Here is a 22,515-nt window from a genome sequence, read left to right as displayed (position 1 = left end):
GAGAGAGAGAGAGAGACTGTAGTCCATTTAGAAATAACAGTCTTCACTACTCACACAGAGCCTGAAATAGCTCATTCCCACCATTCAAGGGCTCTCAGGACACAGGCACCTCTTTCAAAATCCACGTGCAGTGGTCATTAGGCTCTCCCCCTGTGGTGTGACAAGATAGCTCCCAGTGGCTCCAGGCTTATATTCCACCAGCTCAGCCACCCCAGAGGAAAAATAGTACCTTGTTCCTGATAGTTCCAACAAAAGCCCCAGGGCTGCCTCTCATTGGCTTAACTTAAGTCACGTGTTCTTACATGAACCAATCACCATGGCCAAGTGTTAGAATGCTCTGATGGGCCAAACTTGGGCTATTTGTGTAGCCTTGGAGCCAGAGACAGACCCAGCTCCACATGATCAAATGGATTCAGAGTGGGGAGGGGTTCCCCAAGGGAAAACCAGATGTAATTGCTAAAGAATGGGAGTGGATGGTGGGCAGGCAAAGGCATCAGATGGTACCTACCTTTGGGGGAGGGGGGTAGGCGGGAAGGAAAGGGGGAGGGGGCCTGTTTCCCCAGGGGACAGTCTATTCGTGAAAAATTCCTTCCTCATGAGATCAGTCTCTTCAGAACTTTGTCTCCTGACCTTGATTCTGAGCTGGTTGCAGGTAAGATGTCTAAATGAAAGCAGCAATCTTGTCTCCTCCTTCAACTCTTCCTTATGTGTTAGTTTTTTGACCTTCATGATTCTATTTGTCTTTCTCCGAATACATTCTAATTTGGAGGGGAGGGAGGGGCGACAGATAGCTTTCACCTCCCAGCCCAATTCCGATCAGTAAATCGACACATATATGTTGAGGGCCCGCTATGGGCCAGGCACTGTTCTAGGCACTAGAGAGCTTGGTGGGAGAGGAGGTGGGGGACACATCTAAGTTCAGTGGGAAAGGATGCTGTGATTGATTAACAATGTCTGCCACAGTCATATCAAAGGTAGTGGAGGCACATAGCCATCCCTGCTAGACATCCTTCTTAGCTCAAAGGTGATTTAAAAAGAGGTGATGGGACAGATTTGGCCCACAGGCCACAGTTTGCCATAGTCTCTAGAGCAAACTAAGCCTTAGAGACTGCAAAATGGCATAGAACTGGGCTGTGAATGGCAAAAAGTTCCCACAATAGAATCCTACCTGAATATCTTGTAATCTCCAGAACCAAAACTAGACACCACGTATCCTGACCCTCTGACCAGCTTTCTTTCCAACAGAGCCAATGATTCTCTATAAGTCTGAAATATTTCCAAATTAAAAAATTGCTAATTTTGATGATTTTTTAAAGTTATAATATTTTTAAAGATTTTTTTTCTTGTTTATTTATTTATTTTTGGCTGCATTGGGTCTTCGTTGCTGCGCGCAGGCTTTTCTCTAGTTGGGGTGAACGGGGGCTACTCTTCATTGTGGTTCAGGGGCTTCTCACTATGGTGTCTTCTCTTGTGTGGAGCACGGGCTCTAGGCACGAGGGCTTCAGTAGTTGTAGCACGTGGGTTCAGTAGTTGTGGCTCACGGGCTCTAGAGCACAGTCTCAGTAGTTGTTGCGCATGGGCTCAGTTGCTCCGCGGCATGTGGGATCTTCCTGGACCAGGGCTTGAGCCCGTGTCCCCTGCATTGGCAGGTGGGTTCTTAACCACTGTGCCACCAGGGAAGCCCTAAAGATTTTTTTAATTGATGTGGACCATTTTTAAAGTCTTTTATTGAATTTGTTACAATATTGTTTCTGTTTTATGTTTTTTGGTTCTTTGGGGCACAAGGCATGTGGGATCTTAGCTCCCTGACCAGGGATCGAACCTGCATCCCCTGCATTGGAAGGTGAAGTCTTAACCACTGGATAACCAGGGAAGTCCCTAAAGTTATGATATTTTTAAAGGCTTTGAATCACATGGTGAAAAGAATTCCTTTTTCTACTCTTTTTGCATGATTCTGATAGCGGCAAATGAAAGTCTGGATCAGGTTCTAGTCAGCCTTTAATGCCTTTCTAATACTTGCTAGCTTTTACAAAGAGAAAATCAGCAACCATATGGAGCTACAAGTCTAAACCACTGTTTCACTTTATTTTCCCACTTTCAACTTACCTTGGGCTATACAGTTTTCTTTTCATTCACAATGTAACAGCTTCCGCCTGGTCTCTCTGCTTCCACTTCTGCCGCCATGGTCTGTTTCCCATTCAGCAGCCAGAGAGATCCTGTTAAAATCAGTCAACCCTCACTTCCAAGATGTCAATATTTTCAAGAGTAAGCTCTCTGAGCCTGACTGCATGCCTTCTAGCTCACTTGATACCAGCTTTGTTATACAATAAATTGTGTCCCCCCCAAATTCATGTTAAAGCCCTAACCCCCAATGTGACTCTATTTGGAGGTAGAGCCTTTAAAGAGGTAATTAAATTTAAATGAGGTCATAGGGTGGGAACCTAATCCAGTATGACTAGTGGCCTTACAAGAAGAGGAGGAGGGAATTCCCTGGTGGTCCAGTGGTTAGGACTCAGTGCTATCACTACAGGGGACCCGGGTTCGATCTCTGGTCGGGGAACTAAAATCCCACAAGCCACATGGCGCAGCCAAAAAATAAATAAATAAATAAATAAATAAAAATACCATTAAAAGAAAAAAGAAGAGGACGAGGAGACACATGGGATGCATATGCATGGAGAAAAAAACAGGTGAAGTCATAACAAGGAGGCAGTGCTTTGCAAGCCGAGGAGAGAGACCTCAGGAGAAACCAAGCATGCTAACACCTTGATCTTGGACTTTCCGTCTCCAGAACTGTGAGAAAATAACTGTTGTTTAAGCCATCAAGTCTGTGGTATTTTGTCATGGCCATTCTAGCAGACTAATATAGGATCTTACTACAGCCTAGGAAATGGCTACCATTCCTTCTTCCTTCACCACGACAAAACCAGATTTAAATATAATGATAATAACAATAGCTACAGTGAAGAGAGCCTGGCCTTTATGCCTCTCCATGTCTGAATTTCTTAAGTTCTCAGAATAGCCTTGGGAGGCGGGACTATTATATTCCCATTTTGCAGATGGAGAAATCGAGATTCAGAGAGGTGAAGTGACTGCCTCAAGATCACACACCAAGTATAGGAAGGGCCAGTGTTGCAGTCAGGATGAGCTGGGTTATGCTGCAGTAACAAGCAACCCCACACTCTCCATGGCTTAGAACATCAAAAGGCTCATTCCCTGCTCATGCTACGTGTTCATGTCAGGTAAGCAGGCGTGACAAAGGTCAGGAGAGCTCTGTGTCACATCTCCCTATTCAGGAACCAGGCTGACAGAGGGACTGTCCCCACTATGCAGGGAACGGGAGGGAACCTGGCAAAGCATGCACTGGTTTTTAAAGGCTTCCACCCAGAAGGGACACTCCTACTCGCATTTCATTGGCCAAAGCAAGTCACATGGCACAATCTAATGTCAAGAGGGCTGGGCAGGTGCAATTCAGCCACGTTCCCAGAATAGGGAGAACGAAAATTTGTATGAACAGCCCAGTCAATACACCATCAGGATTCACACCAGAGCCCACACTCAACCACTATGCTTTCCTGAGAGAAATTTCCAGGCAGGCCTGCTCTCCCCCATCTATTCCTTCAATGACTCATTCATTCATTCAGCAAGTGCTGGACCAGAGTGGTGAGGTTGGCTGGGGAAGAAGTGCACAGAGCTGAAAGACATTTAGAATGAAACATTGATAGAATTTTGTCCTGGATTAGATGTGCGGGGTGAGGGAGAAGGGTGTTGTCAATAATGTGTTCCTTCATCAGTTCAATATTTATTGACCACCTGCTGTGTGCAGCTGTTCTAGGCTCTGAGGAGATAGCCGTGAACAACACACACAGAGATCCCCACCCCCAGAGAGCTGACAACAAACAGCATCGAATGTAATGTCCAGGGGGGAATGATGTTATAAGGAAGAATGGAACAGGTGCTGAGGAAGCCGGGGTACTAGAGCAGAGGAACCCCCAGGTGCCTGGTTTGCCAATGAGGGGTAGGAGACAGTGGTGGCATTCAAACTGCAAGAGGACCGGGTTTGCAAGAAATGAAGACATTCGTCCACACAAAAACTTGTTCACAGATGTTCATAGAAGCATTATTCATAATAGCTGAAAATTGAAAACAACCCAACTGTCCATCAGCAGATGAATGGATAAGCAAAAGTGGTCTATCCATACCGTGAAATATTACTCAGCCATAAAAAGGAATGAAATACTGATCCGTGCTACAACATGGATGAACCTCGAGAATATTACGCTAAGTGAAAGAAGCCAGCACAAAAAACCACGTAGTGTATGATTCCACTTCTATGAAATGTCCAAAATAGGCAAATCCATTGAAACAGAAAGCCGATTAATGTTTGCCAGGGCCTGGGAGGGAGGGGGCATGGGGAGTGACTGCTAACGGGGACAAGGTTTCTTTTGGGGGTGATGGAAACGTTCTAAGATTGTGGTGATGGTTGCACAACCCTAGGAACATACTAAAAACACTGAGTTGTGCACCTGAAATGGGTGAATTGTATGGTATGTGAATTACGTCTCAATAACACTGCTTTTAAAAAACAGAAAAGAAAGAAAGAAAGAAAAGGGAAGGGTTTGGGAGGACAGTCTTGAATTCAGTTCAGTGTGTCAGCAGGGGAAGGCAGCTGGAGACCCGGGGTGTAGGACTGGGGACAGTGAACGTGAGTGTACCCTACAGCATGGTCGCCCAGGAAATGTCTTCTTTTGTCACTGGTTGGGTTTGGGCTTTACTGGATCCGTCCTGGTTGCCAGGTTTGCAGGCAAGACACGACTCAAGGCGGAGCCAGCAGGGGGCAGCAGAGAGCCACGCAGACCCACGGACCAGGGCCTGGCCGCGTGGTGTCCCGCATCCACCTGCCTCCAGCCTCTGCCCCTTTCTTTACCCTTCGGGGCTCCCAGAGAGTCCACACAGCTGCCCAGGCCCCGAAACATGGGCGCCTCCCTCCCTCGGTCTCACTGGGGCAGGCACCAGACCCTGCCCCCTAGTTGCCTGAGCTGGACCTTCCCCTCTCCTCTCCACAGCCCAGCCCTGGGCCAGGCTGCCGTTTTTTCTCCCTTTGCCTCCCCAGCCTCCTACCTGGTCTCCTGCCCTCTCCAATCCTCCCAACACAAGACAGCCCGAGGGATCTTTCTAAAGCCCAAACTCGACGCTGCCCCTCTCTGCTCAGAACCATCCATGGCTCCCCAGTGCCCTTAAAGTCCAGGATCCTCACCACAGCCTTCAACTGACTGCCAGGTCTGGCTCCTGGGGGGCCTCTCAGCCTTACCTCTCAGACCCCTGTCCCTCACCTCCACCCTGTGGTCTGTGATCTGAGGGACTGAACTTCTCGGAGAATCTTGCATATTCCCTTCCATGCCCGAAGCCACATCACTTCACTCTACCTGCCCCAGGTCCGTATTCATCCTCCAGTCTCAGCTCAGATGCCTCTTCCTCCAGGAAGTCCTCCCTGACTCCCAAGCTGGGTCAGATCCCCACCTCTGAGTTTATATCCACCCCAGCCCTGCCCACTCTGGGTCGTCACTGTCTGGAGATGGACTTATCTCCCCGCTGGACTATGAGCCCCCAGAGGGGGCTGCCTCAGTCACCCAGTGGGTCCCAGCACCACCCAGCACAGGGCAGGGGCTCCAGGAATGCGTGTGGAAAAAGTGAACATGTGTGGATTCTCATTACCTATATCCTTCCCTTCCTGTGCCCAGCATCTCCATTCATTCATTGGCAAATGAACTCAACTGGGCACCAGACCAGGCCCCACTCTCAGGGAGCTCAGAGTCTAGTGGGGGAGGCAATATGGAAGCCAATGTAATAATAATTAATAATAAACATTTCTTGAGCATTTACCAAACGCCATGCACTGCGTTAAGTGCTTTACTTACTTATTTTATCCTCAAAACAGTTTCATGAGGCAAGTACCATGATTATCCCTATTTTACAGATGCAGAAACTGAGGCTAAGAAAGGTCAGGTAAGGGACTTACCTGGCGGTCCAGTGCTAAGGACTCTGCACTTCCACCACAGGGGGCACGGGTTCGATCCCTGGTCCGGGAATTAAGGTCCCACATGCCACACGCAGCCGGGGGAAAAAAAAAAAAAAGAAGTCAGGTCACAGAGGCTGTCAAGGGACAAACCGGGAATGGAACCAAAGTCTTGCTAACATCCAAGCTTTATCCTGTGCACGTTTCCAGTCTGAAAGGAAGAGGGACCAAGATGTAACCCACACCCACGAAAATGTTGGGATCTGTGTGGCCAAGCAAAGGGCACCAAGGAGAGGGCAATGCTTAACCCAAAGGAGGTATCGCTGATGGTGGGTTCAGTGTTTGGCCCAATTAGGAAGAGACCAATGTCCTTGGCTGGGACTGGGAGCTTCCAGGCTCCTTGGCTCTCTCCGCCCCATCTCTACCCACCAGGGGTCACTGCCCACCACTACCTACTTCCCTTGAGTCCACCGGCACGTCTAGATTCTCAGGGCTGCGGCTCCTTGTTTTACAAACGAGGAAGTGGCTGCGTGGGGAAGGAAGTGGGCTGGGCCATGACCAAGAGTGATTATGATTCATGGGGAAAACCCTTCTCTCCCAAATTCAACCCCTTTGTGTGCAAAAGGACATTGCACTCTGAAAGAGTCTGCCGGGGTCAGATGGTGTGGGTAGCTTGGCTTCAGAGGTGTAAACGCCCCCTCACCACCCTCCACACCTTTGATGAGAGTGCAGGCTCTTCTCTGTACCTGGGGGAGTGGGCTGTGTTGAGACCGAGGTATTTTTATCTGCTGGACACACTGGGGCTCCAAGGAAGCTTTCGCTTGAGGAAAGCGTTCCACGAATGAAGCAAACGTTTCAAAATATTGAACCATTTTTGGATCTCGGCACCAGGAAACCCTTGCGGGTGATGAAAGTGTTCTAAAACTAGATTTGGGGAATGGCTGCACAAGGTGAATATTATGGGATGAAAAGTATGCCTCAGTGAAGCTGGTAAAGAGATTATGACATTTAGGAGATGACTGGAAATTTGGTCACTGACTGGGTAAGGAATTGTTCACTGTTGATTTTGTTTTCACATTTTAGGTGAAATAATGACATTGTGAGGGTTGGTTTTTGTTTTGTTTTTTGTGAGTCCTTATCTTTTAGAGATACAGGCTGAAGTATCTATGAATAAAAGGATACCATGGCTGGAATTTGCTTTCAACTAAATGAGAAAGGAGCATGGGTAGGGGAGAGGAAATAAGATCGGCTCAAGCTGGGTGATGGATGTGGGGGGAAGGACATTGTTCTGCCCTCTGCTTTTGATGAGTGTGTAAACTTTGGAAGTTTTCCAGAATAAAAAATGGCTTTTAAATTGCTCTTAACCATAACTCTAAACCCAAGTCCAACCCATCCCACATTCTTGATGGGAAAAATGAGGCCCAGAGAGGAAGGATACCTAGCCAGGTCACCCCTCCCAGGTCCTTCTGGCCCTTTTGGGGTCCCCAGAGAACCCTGGCACTCTCTCTGCTCCCCTCCACCTCCCTAATTCTGCCCTTCACTTCCTGCCCTCGACCGTCTTCCTGAAAAGCCCAGCCCCTCACATGTACCAACCTGCCCCCCTGCAGCCCCTCACCCCACACTTAGACCCTTCCCTTCTGTCCCTCACTGGCTCTCATACCACAAGCTGGACCTTACCATCACCTGACTCACCTATAATGGGCCACCTTGCGGCGTCCAAAGCGCCCTGTTCTGGGTTCCCTGCTCCTTCTATAACCAGCTCCTCCCACTGTCCCCCTCCCTCACTCAGCTCCAGCCACACCCGCCTCTTGCCACCCTCACACTCATCCAAGACCTTCCTGCCCCAGGGCCTTTGCACTTGCCGAGACTTCTGCCAAAAACACTCTTCCCCCAGATCGTCACGGTCCCCCTCGGTCACCTCCTTCAGGTCTCAGCTCAAACATCTCCTCAGAAAGACCTTCCCTGACCCCTCCCTACCGAAAGAGCAACCCCTGCCACTCCCGATCCTCTTGCCCTATTTCATATTCTTATAGCACTTATCTCCACCTGACATGATACGCTCTATCAGTTTCTTGATTATGGCCCATCTCCCTCCAATAGGATTTAGCCCCACAAGGAAAGGGATGTTGCCTGTCTGCCCAACACAGCCTGGCAGATAGTCAGTGTTCAATAAATATTTGTTAAACGATCGAATGACTTGGAAAAACCCAGGTGAATGAGGTGAGACGGGGACAAGGAGTGGGGGAGGGGGGAAGGGACGGGTATCCAGCTAAAAGGAACAGCCCGTGCGAAGGTCTGAGGCTTGCCCCTCCAATCCCCTGTTCCCTCTGGCACAGTAGCCTGGGTGTTCTTTCGAGGGTGAGGAATTGAGGGGACATAACAGCCTCCCCAGGACCAAGGCCAGACCTTGCCAGGCCGGCACAGGAAGCCACACCCTGAAGTCAGATCCATGAGTAAATATTACATCTCCCTCAGCCTCGCTCTGAAGAGATAAGGGGAACAGAAAAGGGGGGTCCAGAAACCCGCTTCAGCTTCGCCCAGGAGGACAGGACCAAAGGTCCTGCCACGGGAGCCCAGGCCATCTTACAAATATTAAGTCAGTAGTGGGCGGGGTCTCAGCAGGGAGACAGAATGAGGATGTCCCAGGTCACCTCCGGCTCCCTAGGGCATTAATGATGTGGCTGGTAAGAAAAGAGAGCAGGGGTGGGGGGAGAGAGCTGACAAAACAAGGTCAGAGAAACTTGTCCCCAGCTGCGGAGAAGATAACGACTTACCCACTCTAACCTCCTGAAGCTAAGGCCTGAGCCTCAGTTTCCTTGTCTGCAAAATGGGTTCTCAGGGAGGGAGGGTGATGCTGGCTAACAGGGAAAGCCAACAATGTCCACATGGATAATGTGTCATTAGTAAGATATATCAACAATCTGGCCACTTCTCCTCTCTCTGGTCCACCACCTCCTGCTTGGTCCCGGGCCATGCAGTAGATACGTTGTGAGCCACATATACACTTTAAAATGTCCTAGTATCACATGGAGAAAAGTAAAAAGAAACAGGTGAAATGAATTTATTTTACCCAACCTAGGCAAAATGTTATCATTTCAACATGGACTCAATATAAAAAGTGAACAATCTATTTTGCATTCTTTTTGTGTGTGTGTCTGCAATAAATCTTCAATATTTGGTGGGTTTTTTTTTTCACCTTCAGAATCTTTTTTTTCTTCCACTTTTATTAAGAAAAAATTGACATAGGGAGTTCCCTGGCAGTCGAGTGGTTAGGACTCCTTGCTCTCATTGCGGAGGACCCGGTTTCAATCCCTGGTCGGGGAACTAAGATCCCAGAAGCCACACAGCATGGCCAAAAGGAAAAAAGAAAGAAAAAATTGACGTATATCACTGTATAAGTTTAAAGTGTACAGCATGATGATTTGATTTACATACATTATGAAATGATTATCACAATAGGCTTAGTTAAATCTATCATCTCCTATAGATACAATAAAAAGAAGAGAAAAAATCTTTTAATCTGTAGATGTTATGAGATGACGTTTTAATACCTCCACCTCTCCTCTCATCCTCTCCCCAAAATTTTATCATTCTTTTAATTATATCAATAATTAGCATTTGCACCATTATAACGATGTAAATATTGTTCACTGCAGAACCTATTAGGATACTGTGATTACGTGTCCTTTCTCTTCTTTTAGTTGAAGTGAAATTGACCTACAACACTATGTTAGTTCCAGGTGCACAACATAGTGATTCAGTACTCCTGTACATTACAAAATATTCACCACTTTGGTATGTACTCTTCACTCACAGCTCATCTAAACTCGGATAAGCTAATGGTAGTGGCTACCATACTTGGCAGCACAGCTAGACTATTGCAGTCACCTCACTGCCTCCCAGCATCTGCCCTCACCTCCCACAGTCTGTTCCCCACACGCAGCCCAAAGATCCTATTGACACCTAAGTCAGCTCCTATCTTTCTCCTGCTCACATCCCTCCCAGGGCTCCCATCTCAGAGTAAAAACCAAAGTCCTCCTGCGGCCCACAGAGCCCTGCAGGATCCGCCCCTGTTCCCTCTCTGCCCTCACTCACTCTGCTCCAGCCACACCAGCCTCACACTCACCAAAACACTCCTGCCTCAGGGCCTTTGCACTTGCTGTTCCCTCCGCCTGGAATTCTTTTCCCCCAGATTCAGCACAGTTCCCTCATTGAGACTCTACTCCAGTGTCGCCTCCTAAAACATCTTCTCTCGGCCCTACATGAAACAGTGTCTTAGACACCTCCATCCCCTCCCCTGCTTTCTTCTTCTCCATAGCATTATCTCCACCTGATATATTATACCTGTTTGCGTTTATTTGTCAGTTGAGTATCTCCCCAAACAAAAGGTCAGCGCTATGGGGCAGGGATTTTTGTCTGTCCTATTTGTGGCTATAACCCAGCGCCTAGCACAGTGCCCGGCACCTGGTAGATGCTCAGTAAAAGTTTGTTAAAAGGTGAATGAACAATGGCCCCTGGTGCCCACTGTGGGGCAGGCACAACATTGAGCCTTCCACGCGCCTGCTGTCCCTCACCCTCAGAGGAATCCCAGGGAGGTCAGTGTCATGATCACCCACCACCCACCGCCCAGACAGGCAAAGGCCCCTGCCCAGGGTAGCCAGGTTTACTTTCTGCCCTCTGGGCCTGGCACATAGTAGGTGTTCAAGAAACTGCAGGGCTCAACTGGACCAAAAATCTGGGCTCGTGTCTGGGAGCACCTGAGGAAGGGCTGGGGAGGTGAAGGCTGGGAGCGGATCGGGAAGGGCAAGGACAGCAGAGAAGGGTCGGTGTGATGCTGTGGGTGGTATGGAGCCATGGCGGAGTCTGGACGAAAGCCGGGATCTGCCCCTAAGTCTCTAATAGCCGCAACTCTTCCCGCTCCTCAGCCAGACGGCAAATCACCAGAAATCTGGACCTCCCTGGAGACTCCTCTCTCTGTGTCATCTACCCCTGGTGTCCAGTTCCACAAACACTCTCTCAGCCTCTGCTCTGTATCCGATCCTGTGCTGGGCAGTGCTGGGGACACGGTGGTGACCACAACAGCCCTGGTCTTGCCCTCCCACGACTCACAGTCCATTTGAAGAAACACCCCCTGACAGTAAGGACCCAGGGTGGTCAGGGCTGGGACTGAGGATGAGGGGTGCACCTAACCCAGTCTGAGAGTCAAGGAGGTCTTCCTGGAGAAGGAGGAGGAGTTGTTGCATAGGCAATGAAATAGAGCAGAGGGAAGCAGGGATGTGCTGGGTAGAGAGAGCGCAAGTGAGGCAGAATAACTGGAGCAGAGAGTTCCCAGAAGGAAGGGATGTTCCGTGAGGCTGGTTAAGCCGGCAGGGGCCAGGCCATGCAGCGCCACAGTGAGGAGCTGGGCTTTCTCCTGAGGGCACTGGGGAGCCATAGCAGGTTCTGGGCACCAAGAGGGGGCCAAACCAGGGCCAGAGACCAGGGAGGAGTTGGGGAGGGGAAGCCAGACAAGGTTGGGGGTGGGGAGACCTGGACCAGGGCAGGGGCTATGGGGAGGGAGACAAAGGCACACAGGGCATTTAAGAGGCAGGCATGATAGGGTGTGGTATGCGGTGGGGAGAGGCGGATTGGACTTCAGGGACAAGGCCCAGTCTCTCTGTCCCAGGGACGGTGGATGGTGGCGCCAATCCCTGATAAGAGGACAGGGAAAAGGAGCAGGTCTGGGGGAAGATGTTGTCGAGGTCAGTGTGGGACAGGGTGAGGGAGAGGTGCCCAGGGACATCGGGGGAGGGGGGCAGGCATCCTGAATGACACTTAGGACGAGGTCCCGGTCCCGGGCTCAGGGGAGAGGGCTGGGCCAGGACAGAGAAGGGTGAGGTGAGGTCACAGGAGGGGTGGAGGGAACAGGAGGCGCCAGGTCACCCACAACTCACCTGGCCGCACCCACCCTTCTCACCTCACACTACCCCCACATCAGAGCCCCGCCCTGCCAGGGCAGCTCAGGACGAGGCGCTGGAGGAGCAAACCAGGACAGGTGAGCCACAGGTATGGCCCCCTGCCCAGAAGCAGGATGCTCGGGCCTTGGAGAAACCAGGACCCAGAAGCCATTAAGATACCGATAATAACACGTTTGTCAAGAACGCTTTTCCCCCAGATCCCTCCATGGCCTCTGCCCACATCATCTTCCCAGAGACATCCTCCCTGACCCCCCCACTCTGCCCCCAACTCCAAAATCGCCAGCCCCCTTCCTGGCTTTTTTTTTTTTTTTCTTTTTCTGTTTCTTTTTTGGCCGCACTGAGTGGCATGCGAGATCTTAGTTCCCCCACCAGGGATTGAACCCGGGTCCCCTGCATTGGGAGCACGGAGTCTTGACCACTGGACCACCAGGTAAGTCCCTTCCTGGCTTTATTTTTCCCCCCGAAGCACTTATCTCCATCCAGTGTGAAATAGACTTTGTTTATTTGTTTACCCTGCAAATGTCAGCCCCATGAGGGCAGGGATTTTACCTACCAGCCTCTAGGACAGTGCCTGGCAGACAATCTATGCTCACTCAATATTTGTAGGATAAATGAATGAGTGATTTCTTGAGCCTTGCTCCGTGCCAGGCATCGTGGTAAGTACTTCACACAAGTTCACTCATTTCATTTTTTACAGCAGTCCATGAGGAGTGTACAATCATGACTCCCATTTTACAGATGAGGGAACTGAGGCCCAGTGGGCTCCATAACTTGCCCAGGGTCATGGAAGCTGGGAAGAGTGGAACTAGGTCCAGTAACGTCAACCACACCTCATGTTTGGGATCCGACTCTGCCAGGTGCCGGCTAACTTCCTGACATGTAGCATCTGCTCTCAACAACCCTGAGTAGGGGCCACACCATCCCTCTTTTTCAGAGCAGTCAACGGAGACTCAGGAAGGGGCTGCTCCCAGCCCCACTTCTAGTAAGTGCAGAGCCAAGGTCAAAACTGGACTCTCTGTAGCCCCAAAGTCTCCACATACACCCATTTGACATATAGAAACAACAAGGCCTCAGGAGGAGAAGAGAGAGAATGTGGATTTCTCAGCCCCACGCAGGAGGCCAAGAAGCAGAGCCCCAAAGGAAGTGTGCAGCCGCCAGCCTTCCCTTCTGTGTGGCTTTGGAAACAGAGCCACACAGGCCTCCCCCACCTGCAGGAACTTGGGTAAGTCAGAGCCCTTACCTGGTGCCTCAGTTTCCCCATCTGCCAGTGGGGGTTCTGACAGTGCTCACAGCACAGGGCAGCCACTGAGATGACACCTAAAGGTCACCCACAGCTTTGGGGCTGGGAAAACGGCAGTCACAACAGATGGGTTTATCCCTTGGTGACCCCCAAGTTCACCAGGGAGACCAGGGCCTGGGCCGTGGGTAAGAACTGCCCTAAAATCTTCCCCTGCCCCTCCTTCCTCCTCCCCGATGACCTGGTTCTTCTCCTGGTACCAAACCTGGGTCCTCGGCACAAAGAAGTTTAGGCAGCGCCCCAGGAGGCCTGGCCAGGTCGTGGCCCCTGGCCCGTGCCTGCCACACCTGCTCTGGTACCCAAACGGGGCCCCAGATCCTCGGTGACTCGATCCCTCCAAATTCAGGTGATCTCCCCCGGCTCCAAATCACCGAACCCTCCCAGGTCCGGCGCCAGACGCAGCCAAACCCCAACCAGGAAGGGTCTCGGAGCATCGGGCCGCCAACGCCGCTGTCTCCAAGAGCTGGGTTTGGGGTGAAAGATGGTGCTGACCAGATGCAGCTGGCTCCTCCTCAGTGGTGAGCGAGAATGGCGCCCCCAGAACCTCAGCCCCCACGGCCTCGGGGAAGGGAGGGGATCCCCGGCCTGGGGAGGGAAGGTGTCAGCCGGAAATCCAGCACGTCCGGGGGATAGCTCTGCTTCACACAGGCACAATTTGCTCCACTAAGAGTCACCAGTGTGGGGCAGGCTGGGGACCGTCACCCAGAGAGGTTTTCAGGGTGGACTTTGGAGATTTCTAAGAGCGGGGTGTAGGCTAGGGCAAGGGAACCACTGCTATGCCTTCATTCATGTGGCAAACTCTTACTGAGCTCTGGAAGCCTTAACTAGAGCAAGTTGTAACCAGCCACTCTGCCCCTCCCTCAGGCTATGGTTTGGGCAGTTGCCTTCCTCTTCTCGGCCTCAGTTTCCTCATCTATGAAATGGGCCTAACTCCTGGGGTCGTTTGAAGGTCATCCCAAGCAGCATTTACTAGTGCTTACTGGATGCTATTCTAAATGCTTTCCACGTATTCATAACCACCCTATGAAGAAGGCCCACCCATGACCCCCCACTCCATAGACCAGAAGCCTGAGGCTCAGAGAGGTCAAGGCACCGGTCAGGGTCACACAGCCAGAAAGCGGCAGGGCTGAGCGCTAGACCCAGAGGCCTCGCTCATAGTCAGCCTTTATCAGCACGGAAAGTACCAGAAACCAAGCCAAGCATGTAAGCACTTCTTACGTGAGAACCGCCGCGTCTTCCCAATCCAGGCAACCACACACAATTCAAACCCAGGCAGCCCCAACCAGCTAGTCAGGTTTGGGGCTTATCTGTTGGGTTGAGAACAGAAGGGGTGGAGTGTATTAATCACGGCCCTACTTTCTGCCTCTGGAGAGGCAGAGGAAGGGCGCCGGACCGGGAGTCGGGGCCCAGGGGCTGCACTCGTAAGTGGAGGCCTAGTGACTCTCACAGCGGGAGGGGGGGAACCCTCTGGGTGGTATCCAAGGTCCTGCAGGCTGAGCATGTGCTGTGAGCTTGCTGTGCGCAAAGACTTAGGCTAGATCCTTAGCATAGCCCATCAAATCCAACCCTCAGATCACAGCCCCCTCCCCAGGACTGAGACTCCACACCTGGCTGACAGCTTCTGCGCACTTACTTGTGGGAGGAACACGTGTACCAGGAGCCACATCTCCCCCTCCATCAAACGTGGGGAGCGATCAAGTCCACCTCATCCCACCCCTCTGGCTCCTTTTCCTCAGCCGCTTTCCTGAGCGCGGGGGCCGAGATCACTATCACCCCCGAGCCTGCCCAGCCAGCCGAGGGCGACAACGTCACACTGGCTGTCCAAGGGCTTTCAGGGGAGCTGCTTGCCTACAACTGGTATGCGGGGCCCACGCTCAGTCTGTCTTACCTGGTGGCCAGCTACATCGTAAGCACAGGCGATGAGACCCCTGGCCCGGCCCACACGGGGCGGGAGGCTGTGCGCCCCGACGGCGGCCTGGACATCCAGGGCGCCCTGCCCGGGCACTCGGGCACCTACATCCTGCAGACTCTCAACAGGCAATTTCAGACGGAGGTGGGCTACGGACGCTTGCAGGTCTATGGTGAGACACCCCCCCAGAGCCCCCTCTTCCCCAGCTGGGCTTTCCCATCTCCTTCCCAATCCTTCTTTAAAAAACAAACAAACAAAAAAAACTCTAAAAAATATTAAAACCATCAAAACATTAAACCTGACCTAGAATAACATTAAAATGCGCACCTCCTCCCAGATGGCTTCTGGGATTAAACCTGCCTCTCAACCTGTTCTTTGCCCCTCTGGCTGGGGGTTCAGGGGCACCACCGGGATCCAGCCATGCCCCCTGCCTGGGGAGGGGGAGGCCCTGGAAGCAGGCAGTGCCCGGCCCCCTCCCCCTCTGTCTCTTGCCCCACAGAGATCCTGGCCCAGCCTGTGGTCATGACCAACGGCACGGCGTTGGTGGAGCGCCGGGACACCCTGCGCCTGACATGCAGCAGCCCCAGCCCCGCCGAGGTCCGCTGGTTCTTCAACGGCGACACCCTGCCCATCGCCGTCCGCCTCGGCCTGTCCCCTGACGGCCGGGTGCTGACCCGGCACGGCATCCGCAGGGAGGAGGCCGGAGCCTACCAGTGTGAGGTCTGGAACCCGGTCAGTGTCAGCCGCAGCGAGCCCATCAACCTGACCGTGTACTGTGAGTCCTCCTGGCCCAGCCCCTGCAGAGATACCCAGTGCCCCAACCTCATAGATGGGGAAACTGAGGCCAGGAGAGAGTGCCCAAGGGCATGCAGTGAGTCAGTAGGCCAGCTGGGGTTAGAAAGCAGGGATTCCTCATAAAATGCACTTGACCCATCTCCTAAGGACGAAAGACCACCTTTGAAATTGAATAATCCTTCCCTTTGAATCAATACCTCCAGGACTGGTCGGTTTTGAAAGGGAGGGGGGATGGCGTGAGTGGTGGAATGGGAGGGGAAATAAAATTAAAAACATAACCAAAGCATGGAGTCATTCCCAGGGGCAGCAGATATGCAGTGTGGCATCCAGAGAAAGGAAATCACTCAGGTACACGAGGGCCGGCAATGTAGATAAACTTAGAACCTAGAATCCTACAACCAGGGCATTCTGGATTTAAGAAGCACTGGATTCTAGACTCTGAGAATCCTAGAAACTCTAGAAGCAGAAATTCTTAGAATCTTAGAATCTAATTCTAAAACCTTAGAGCCACCCAACCCTAGAATCTTAGAAACATAGATTTCTAGAATCTTAGAATCCTAGAACATAGAAACATCTGCTCTTGGAACGCTAGAATTCTAGACTCTTAGAATGGCTTATCAGAAACCATTTAGACTTTTTTTTTTTTTTTTAATGGAAACCATAGATTTCAAAAATATCTTGAAATGTTGTCTGGCCCAACACCCTCTTTTTACAGAAGAGAAAACTGAGATTCCCCTGAGAGGGAAGGTGATTGTCAAGATCTCAGAGCAAGTTAGAGATCCATGTGGGATTCGAAAAGGCCAGAGCTCTTTTTCCCCTCCAGATATTCCCAGGGGCCCATCCTGGTGGAAAGAAAGCCAGGGGGGTGCCCACCTCGACCACCCTCTCCCTCCACTGCCCCATTTCTCTCCCTCCCACCCCCCCACAGTTGGCCCAGAACGCGTGGCCATCCTCCAGGATTCCACCACCCGCACGGGCTGCACCATCAAAGTCGATTTCAACACATCTCTCACGCTGTGGTGCATGTCCCGGTCCTGCCCGGAGCCTGAGTACATGTGGGTCTTCAATGGGCGGGCCTTAAAGAATGGCCAAGACCACCTCAACATCAGTAGCATGACGGCAGCCCAGGAGGGCACGTACACGTGTATTGCTAAGAACCCCAAGACCCTGCTGTCTGGATCTGCCTCAGTGGTGGTCAAACTCTCTGGTGAGTCGTCCCCGGCCTGACCAACCCCCCCCCTCCATGGAGGCCCAGCTGGACTCAAGCTTTGGCTGCTCTACCCGCCATTAGGCCACCATTTGCCCAAGAGATGATTGGAGAGTGAGAGATTCTCAACCCATTCGTTGGCCAAGTGACAAAGTGGCATATCAGGTGGACCCTCTTCATCCAGGTGACAAAAAGAGGCAGTCTGTGCCTTGTCACCCAGAAAACAACTGACAAATCAGGCTCTCTTCCTTGAGGGTTGGCAAAGTGAGAAATGGGCCACATGTCCCAAACCGTGCAGCTGCAGAGTGGGAGAACATTCGGATGTCCCTTCATACGGGTGCCCATGTTCTAAATTCAGTCTGTCACAGCTGCTCCAGGCTGGACCCACTCCCTGCCAAACAGACAGCTGAACCTCAGCGCATCCAACTAGATAACCCAGTTATCTGGCCCAGATGCCGGTGTGCGCACGCGCACACACGCGTACACGCATACACTCCTGGAAAATCACAGCCAGTCGTTGGCAAATGGAAAAACACAGCGAGAGAGGCACTGTCTTGCCTCTGTCCTGAAACAACCTGGCGGTGGGGGTAGTGCAGACACAGCTGGTGTTCTCAGAGCCATCAGGATCCTCAGGGGACATTTTCTCATCCCCTGGGGATGGTGGCTTTGAACATTAGGGCCTCATTCATTCCGCCTTGGTTCCTTCCCAAGTGGCCACCATCTCCCAGGGACAGTGGGAACGGTCCTTCCCTCCCTCCTCCCTCCCTCTTACTAACAGGCTGGGCCTCATCCAAAGGGTGGATACTCTTTCACCCAAAGCAGAAATGGCATTCCCAGAGGTAAGTGTACCTCCTGCCCCACCCTACTGGGGCCTTAGCAGCTGGTGTTGGCAGGAGACAGGGGGGTGGACCGGATGACCTCAGGCGCTGTCCAGAGCCCTGTCTGTGCAGGTCAAGATGGGGGGGGGGTGGTGTCCAAGGTGTGCAGGTATGTGCAGGGAGTGGGTAGAGTGCCCCCAACGGCCTCCTAAACCGTCAGCACCCCTGTGGCAGGTGCCAGGGGAGAGACAGAGGAAAGGGAGATGTCACCCTTCTTCCACCTGGGCGAGACTCTGATCTGACGGAGGAGACATGGTCTCTGCCCTTGCAGAGATGGCCTTGAAACAGGGAAGCATAGCCTCCCTATTCAAGAGCTGCCAGTCAGGGAGAAGAGGCAATGCCTCACACTCCATTCCAGCAGTGATGAAGGAGACATGACAGACACCCTCAGTGAGCTTCCAATCAGATGGAGGAGACACAGGAGACACTTGAGGAGATTTTGTATTCTGATGGGGGAGACATGGTCTTGAGGAGACATGGCTTTTTTTTTTTTTTTTTTTTAAGAATTCCTAGTCTGATGGGGGAGACACATTTCCCACCTTTGGGGTACTCCCAATCTGATGGGGGAGTACAAGCCCCCCACTTTCTAGGAATTTCCAGTCTGATGGGATAGACATGCCCCCATTCAAGTTCTGGGGTCCCCAGCCTGACTGGAAAGACCCAGCCTGATAATAATCTGGAATTTCCAATCTGATGGAGGAGACATGGCCTCCCACCCTCTGGAATCTTTCAATCTGATGGGGAACTATAGCCCCCATATTCTGAGGTCTCTTGAGCTGACAGAAGAGACAACACCTGGAGTACACAGCTCCCAACTATCCGATGGGGGAGACACGGCCCCCATATTCTGAGAATTTCCAATCTGATGGAGGAGACATGACTCAACCCTCTAAGGTCTTCCAGTTTAATGGGAGAGATATTCCCCCAAAGGCTGGAAATTCCTAGTCTAATGGGGGAAGAGACAGCCCCCATTGGGGTTTCTCAATCTGACGGGTGAAGACAGCTCCCTGGCAGGCAGGCATTGCTGAGACACAAAATCCACCTCCATACCACACAAGTCACCTCCTTCCTCTGTCTCCCTCCCTCCAACCCGCATGGGGAGTGCCAGCCGGGGGAGGCATATGTGAGCTGGCCGGGGGTGGGCGGGGGACGCTCTGCCCCGCGAAGGCGCAGCTGACCCAGCCCCCTCGCTCTCTCCCCAGCGGCTGCGGTCGCCATGACAATCGTGCCGATGCCGACCAGGCCGATGGAGGGCCAGGACGTGACACTGACCGTACAGGGCTACCCCAAGGATCTGCTGGTCTATGCCTGGTACCGCGGGCCTGCCTCCGAGCCCAATCGGCTGCTCAGCCAACTGCCGTCGGGGAACTGGATCGCAGGCCCCGCGCACACAGGCCGGGAGGTGGGCTTCGCCAACTGCTCGCTGCTGGTGCAGAAGCTGAACCTCACCGACGCCGGCCGCTACACACTCAAGACCGTCACGCTGCAGGGCAAGACTGAGACGCTGGAAGTGGAGCTGCAGGTGGCCCGTGAGTGTGCGGGAGGGGACGGGGAGAGGGGGGCCTCTTTTCAGACAAGGGCTCCCAGAAGAGGGGCTCCGCTTTCTCCATCTGACTTGGGACTCCCCAAATGGAGCTCGTGCCTCTTCTGTCAAACTGATGATCTAGACCAGGGGTAGATAGGCTTCCTCCATCAGACTGGGGACACTAAACGGGGCTTCCACGCCTTCTCTCTTCTGTAAGAGGCACACCAGACCAAAGGTTTTAAAATACAGTGTGTAGTCTGAGGGTAAGGCATCCTTTTTCCTGGACCATAGAACACAGGAGATACTGCCTCTACCACCATACTGGGGGAATAGGCTAATGATGGGCGTTTAGCTCTCCCATCAGACTAGAGGTACAGAGGGCGGGTCCTGCCTCCCTCTTCAGACTGTCATCCTCGGCAGTGGGGATCATGTTTCATGCTTTGCGTTACAATAAGAGTGAGAACAGAATTCCTACTCTCAGACGGTAAATTAATCTCTCAAACTGAAATAGGGACGATCTCCTCCATCAGGATGGAGATTTCTAGGTGGTGGGAATTGTGTTTCCTCTTCAGACTGGAAATTCCCTGTGTTCAGGAACAATGTCTCATCCATCAGAATGGGAATTTCTAGATGATGGGGACCATGACTCCCAGTCAGACTGGGAGCTCCCCGAAGTCAGGAACAGTGTCTCCTCCATCAGACTGGGAGCTCCCAGATGTTGGGGACCATGTCTCCCCATCAGACTGGGAGCTCCCAGAAGTCAGGAACAATGTCTCCCCCATCAGACTGGGAGCTCCCAGATGTTGGGGACCGTGTCTCCCCATCAGACTGGGAGCTCCCAGAAGTCAGGAACAATGTCTCCTCCATCAGACTGGGAGCTCCCAGAAGTCAGGAACAATGTCTCCTCCATCAGACTGGGAGCTCCCAGAAGTCAGGAACAGTGTCTCCTCCATCAGACTGGGAGCTCCCAGAAGTCAGGAACAATGTCTCCTCCATCAGACTGGGAGCTCCCAGAAGTCAGGAACAATGTCTCCTCCATCAGACTGGGAGCTCCCAGATGTTGGGGACCGTGTCTCCCCATCAGACTGGGAGCTCCCAGAAGTCAGGAACAATGTCTCCCCCATCAGACTGGGAGCTCCCAGAAGTCAGGAACAATGTCTCCCCCATCAGACTGGGAGCTCCCAGAAGTCAGGAACAATGTCTCCTCCATCAGACTGGGAGCTCCCAGAAGTCAGGAACAATGTCTCCTCCATCAGACTGGGAGCTCCCAGATGTTGGGGACCGTGTCTCCCCATCAGACTGGGAGCTCCCAGAAGTCAGGAACAATGTCTCCCCCATCAGACTGGGAGCTCCCAGAAGTCAGGAACAATGTCTCCCCCATCAGACTGGGAGCTCCCAGAAGTCAGGAACAATGTCTCCTCCATCAGACTGGGAGCTCCCAGATGTTGGGGACCGTGTCTCCCCATCAGACTGGGAGCTCCCAGAAGTCAGGAACAATGTCTCCTCCATCAGACTGGGAGCTCCCAGATGTTGGGGACCGTGTCTCCCCCCTCAGACTGAGCATCCCCAGAGGTCTGAGGTGTCATGTCCCTGGAGCCTTGCCTCCCCCATCAGAGCAGGCAGTCTCAGAAGCCATGTCCCTGAGTTAAGGACAGTGACCCCCCCTCCCTCAGACTTGAACCTTTCAGGATCAGGGACCCAATCATTGCCAGACACCCTAGCGCCCTCCTTCACCCATTCACTCATCAAACCCTAGTTTTCTGGGTCAGTGTTGAGGGGGAGAAGGCTGGTCAATGAAGCAGGCCACCCCCGATGAAGCCTCGGAATTCCTTTTCACTCTGTCTCTCTTCTCACAGTCAACCTCCCTTCCTCGCACAAGGACCAACGCCACCTTCCTGAACCTGAACCTGCCACAGGCTGAGCATGGGGCGGGTGGGGCCGCTGGGAGGCCAGGGTTGGGCAGGGGAGAAGAAGGAATGGGGGCACTGGGGACCTGGTCCCCTACCTCCCTGACGGCCTCCTCCACCCCTGTGCCCCATCCTCCCCCACAGCCCTGGAGTAGCACCATGGCCCTGGAGACCTCCAGAGAGACCAGCTCTTCGTGCCACCCTCCTTGTTTCCTCCCCCTGAGTGGAGGACCACTTGCTTCCAGCAAGGATGCAGGACCATGGTTCACGGTTCTCCTGCTTCCACCCTAGAGTTAGAGCCAACAGGGCCCTGCTCCTTCACTGAGCTGTCGGAGAGCCACAGAGGCTATAAACATCCTGGTTAACACACGCCTGTGTCAGCCTCTCCTTCCACCACTCCCAACCCTGCCATTCCTGGTCACCACCCTTGCTTCTTTTCCCACCCAAGATTATTCTCAGTCTGGCTGCATGCATGCGCAGGGGTGCCCAAAGCACAGGGCTCCAAGCCCCCACTGCTTGATGTCAGGGCCTTAGGCCCTTCCCACATCTCCCCAGGTTATATCTGAGGGTCCTGCTTCCCAGTGGCCCAAAGAGTGCCCCTCCCGTGGCACCAAACAGCTGCCCTGTTTGAACACGGCCCTCCCTTACACTGCGCCTCACTCCATAACCCAGGGACTGATATGTGCACAGGACAAAGAATGACCAAATTTCTCAAGAAGAGTTCCAGCATCTTCTGGCCCTCATCCATTTAACCAAAGATGCCCTTTTGTGTCCTCCATTGTCCTGGGATTCCCCCACCCCCACCCCATGTATCTCAAACATCACTTGCACAGTCCTAAAAATATCTCCCTCCTCCTCTAAACACACAAAAAAGCCCCTATGAATAAATGAATGCAAATGGGGCAGGGGTGGGGTTGAGGGGTGGAGAGCAGGGCAGTGGGAACCGGAAGGAGTGTGTCTTCTAACTCCTCTCACTAGTAGGGTATGAGCCGCAAGCCTAACCCAGCCAAGATGACCCACTATA

The 22,515-nt window shown here is 52.5% G+C and overlaps 1 protein-coding gene across 1 annotated transcript; it reads left to right on the top strand.

Annotated features, from left to right (window-relative positions):
- Positions 1-13,751: 13,751 nt before the first annotated feature.
- Positions 13,752-21,860, top strand: CEACAM16 (CEA cell adhesion molecule 16, tectorial membrane component; the record flags this gene model as incomplete). Its single annotated transcript, XM_082436179.1, has 7 exons — positions 13,752-13,788; positions 14,494-14,691; positions 15,007-15,351; positions 15,679-15,954; positions 16,903-17,181; positions 19,262-19,588; positions 21,441-21,860. The coding sequence occupies 7 exons, from the start codon at positions 13,752-13,754 to the stop codon at positions 21,503-21,505; spliced, it is 1,527 nt and encodes a 508-aa protein (XP_082292305.1). The 3' UTR covers positions 21,506-21,860.
- Positions 21,861-22,515: the final 655 nt, after the last annotated feature.

Source organism: Balaenoptera physalus (assembly GCF_965194825.1).
Source record: "Balaenoptera physalus genome assembly, chromosome: 19".
NCBI classification, from domain to species: Eukaryota; Metazoa; Chordata; class Mammalia; order Artiodactyla; family Balaenopteridae; genus Balaenoptera; species Balaenoptera physalus.
Note: the sequence above shows the minus strand (reverse complement) of the source record. Positions and strands in the feature narration are given on the sequence as shown.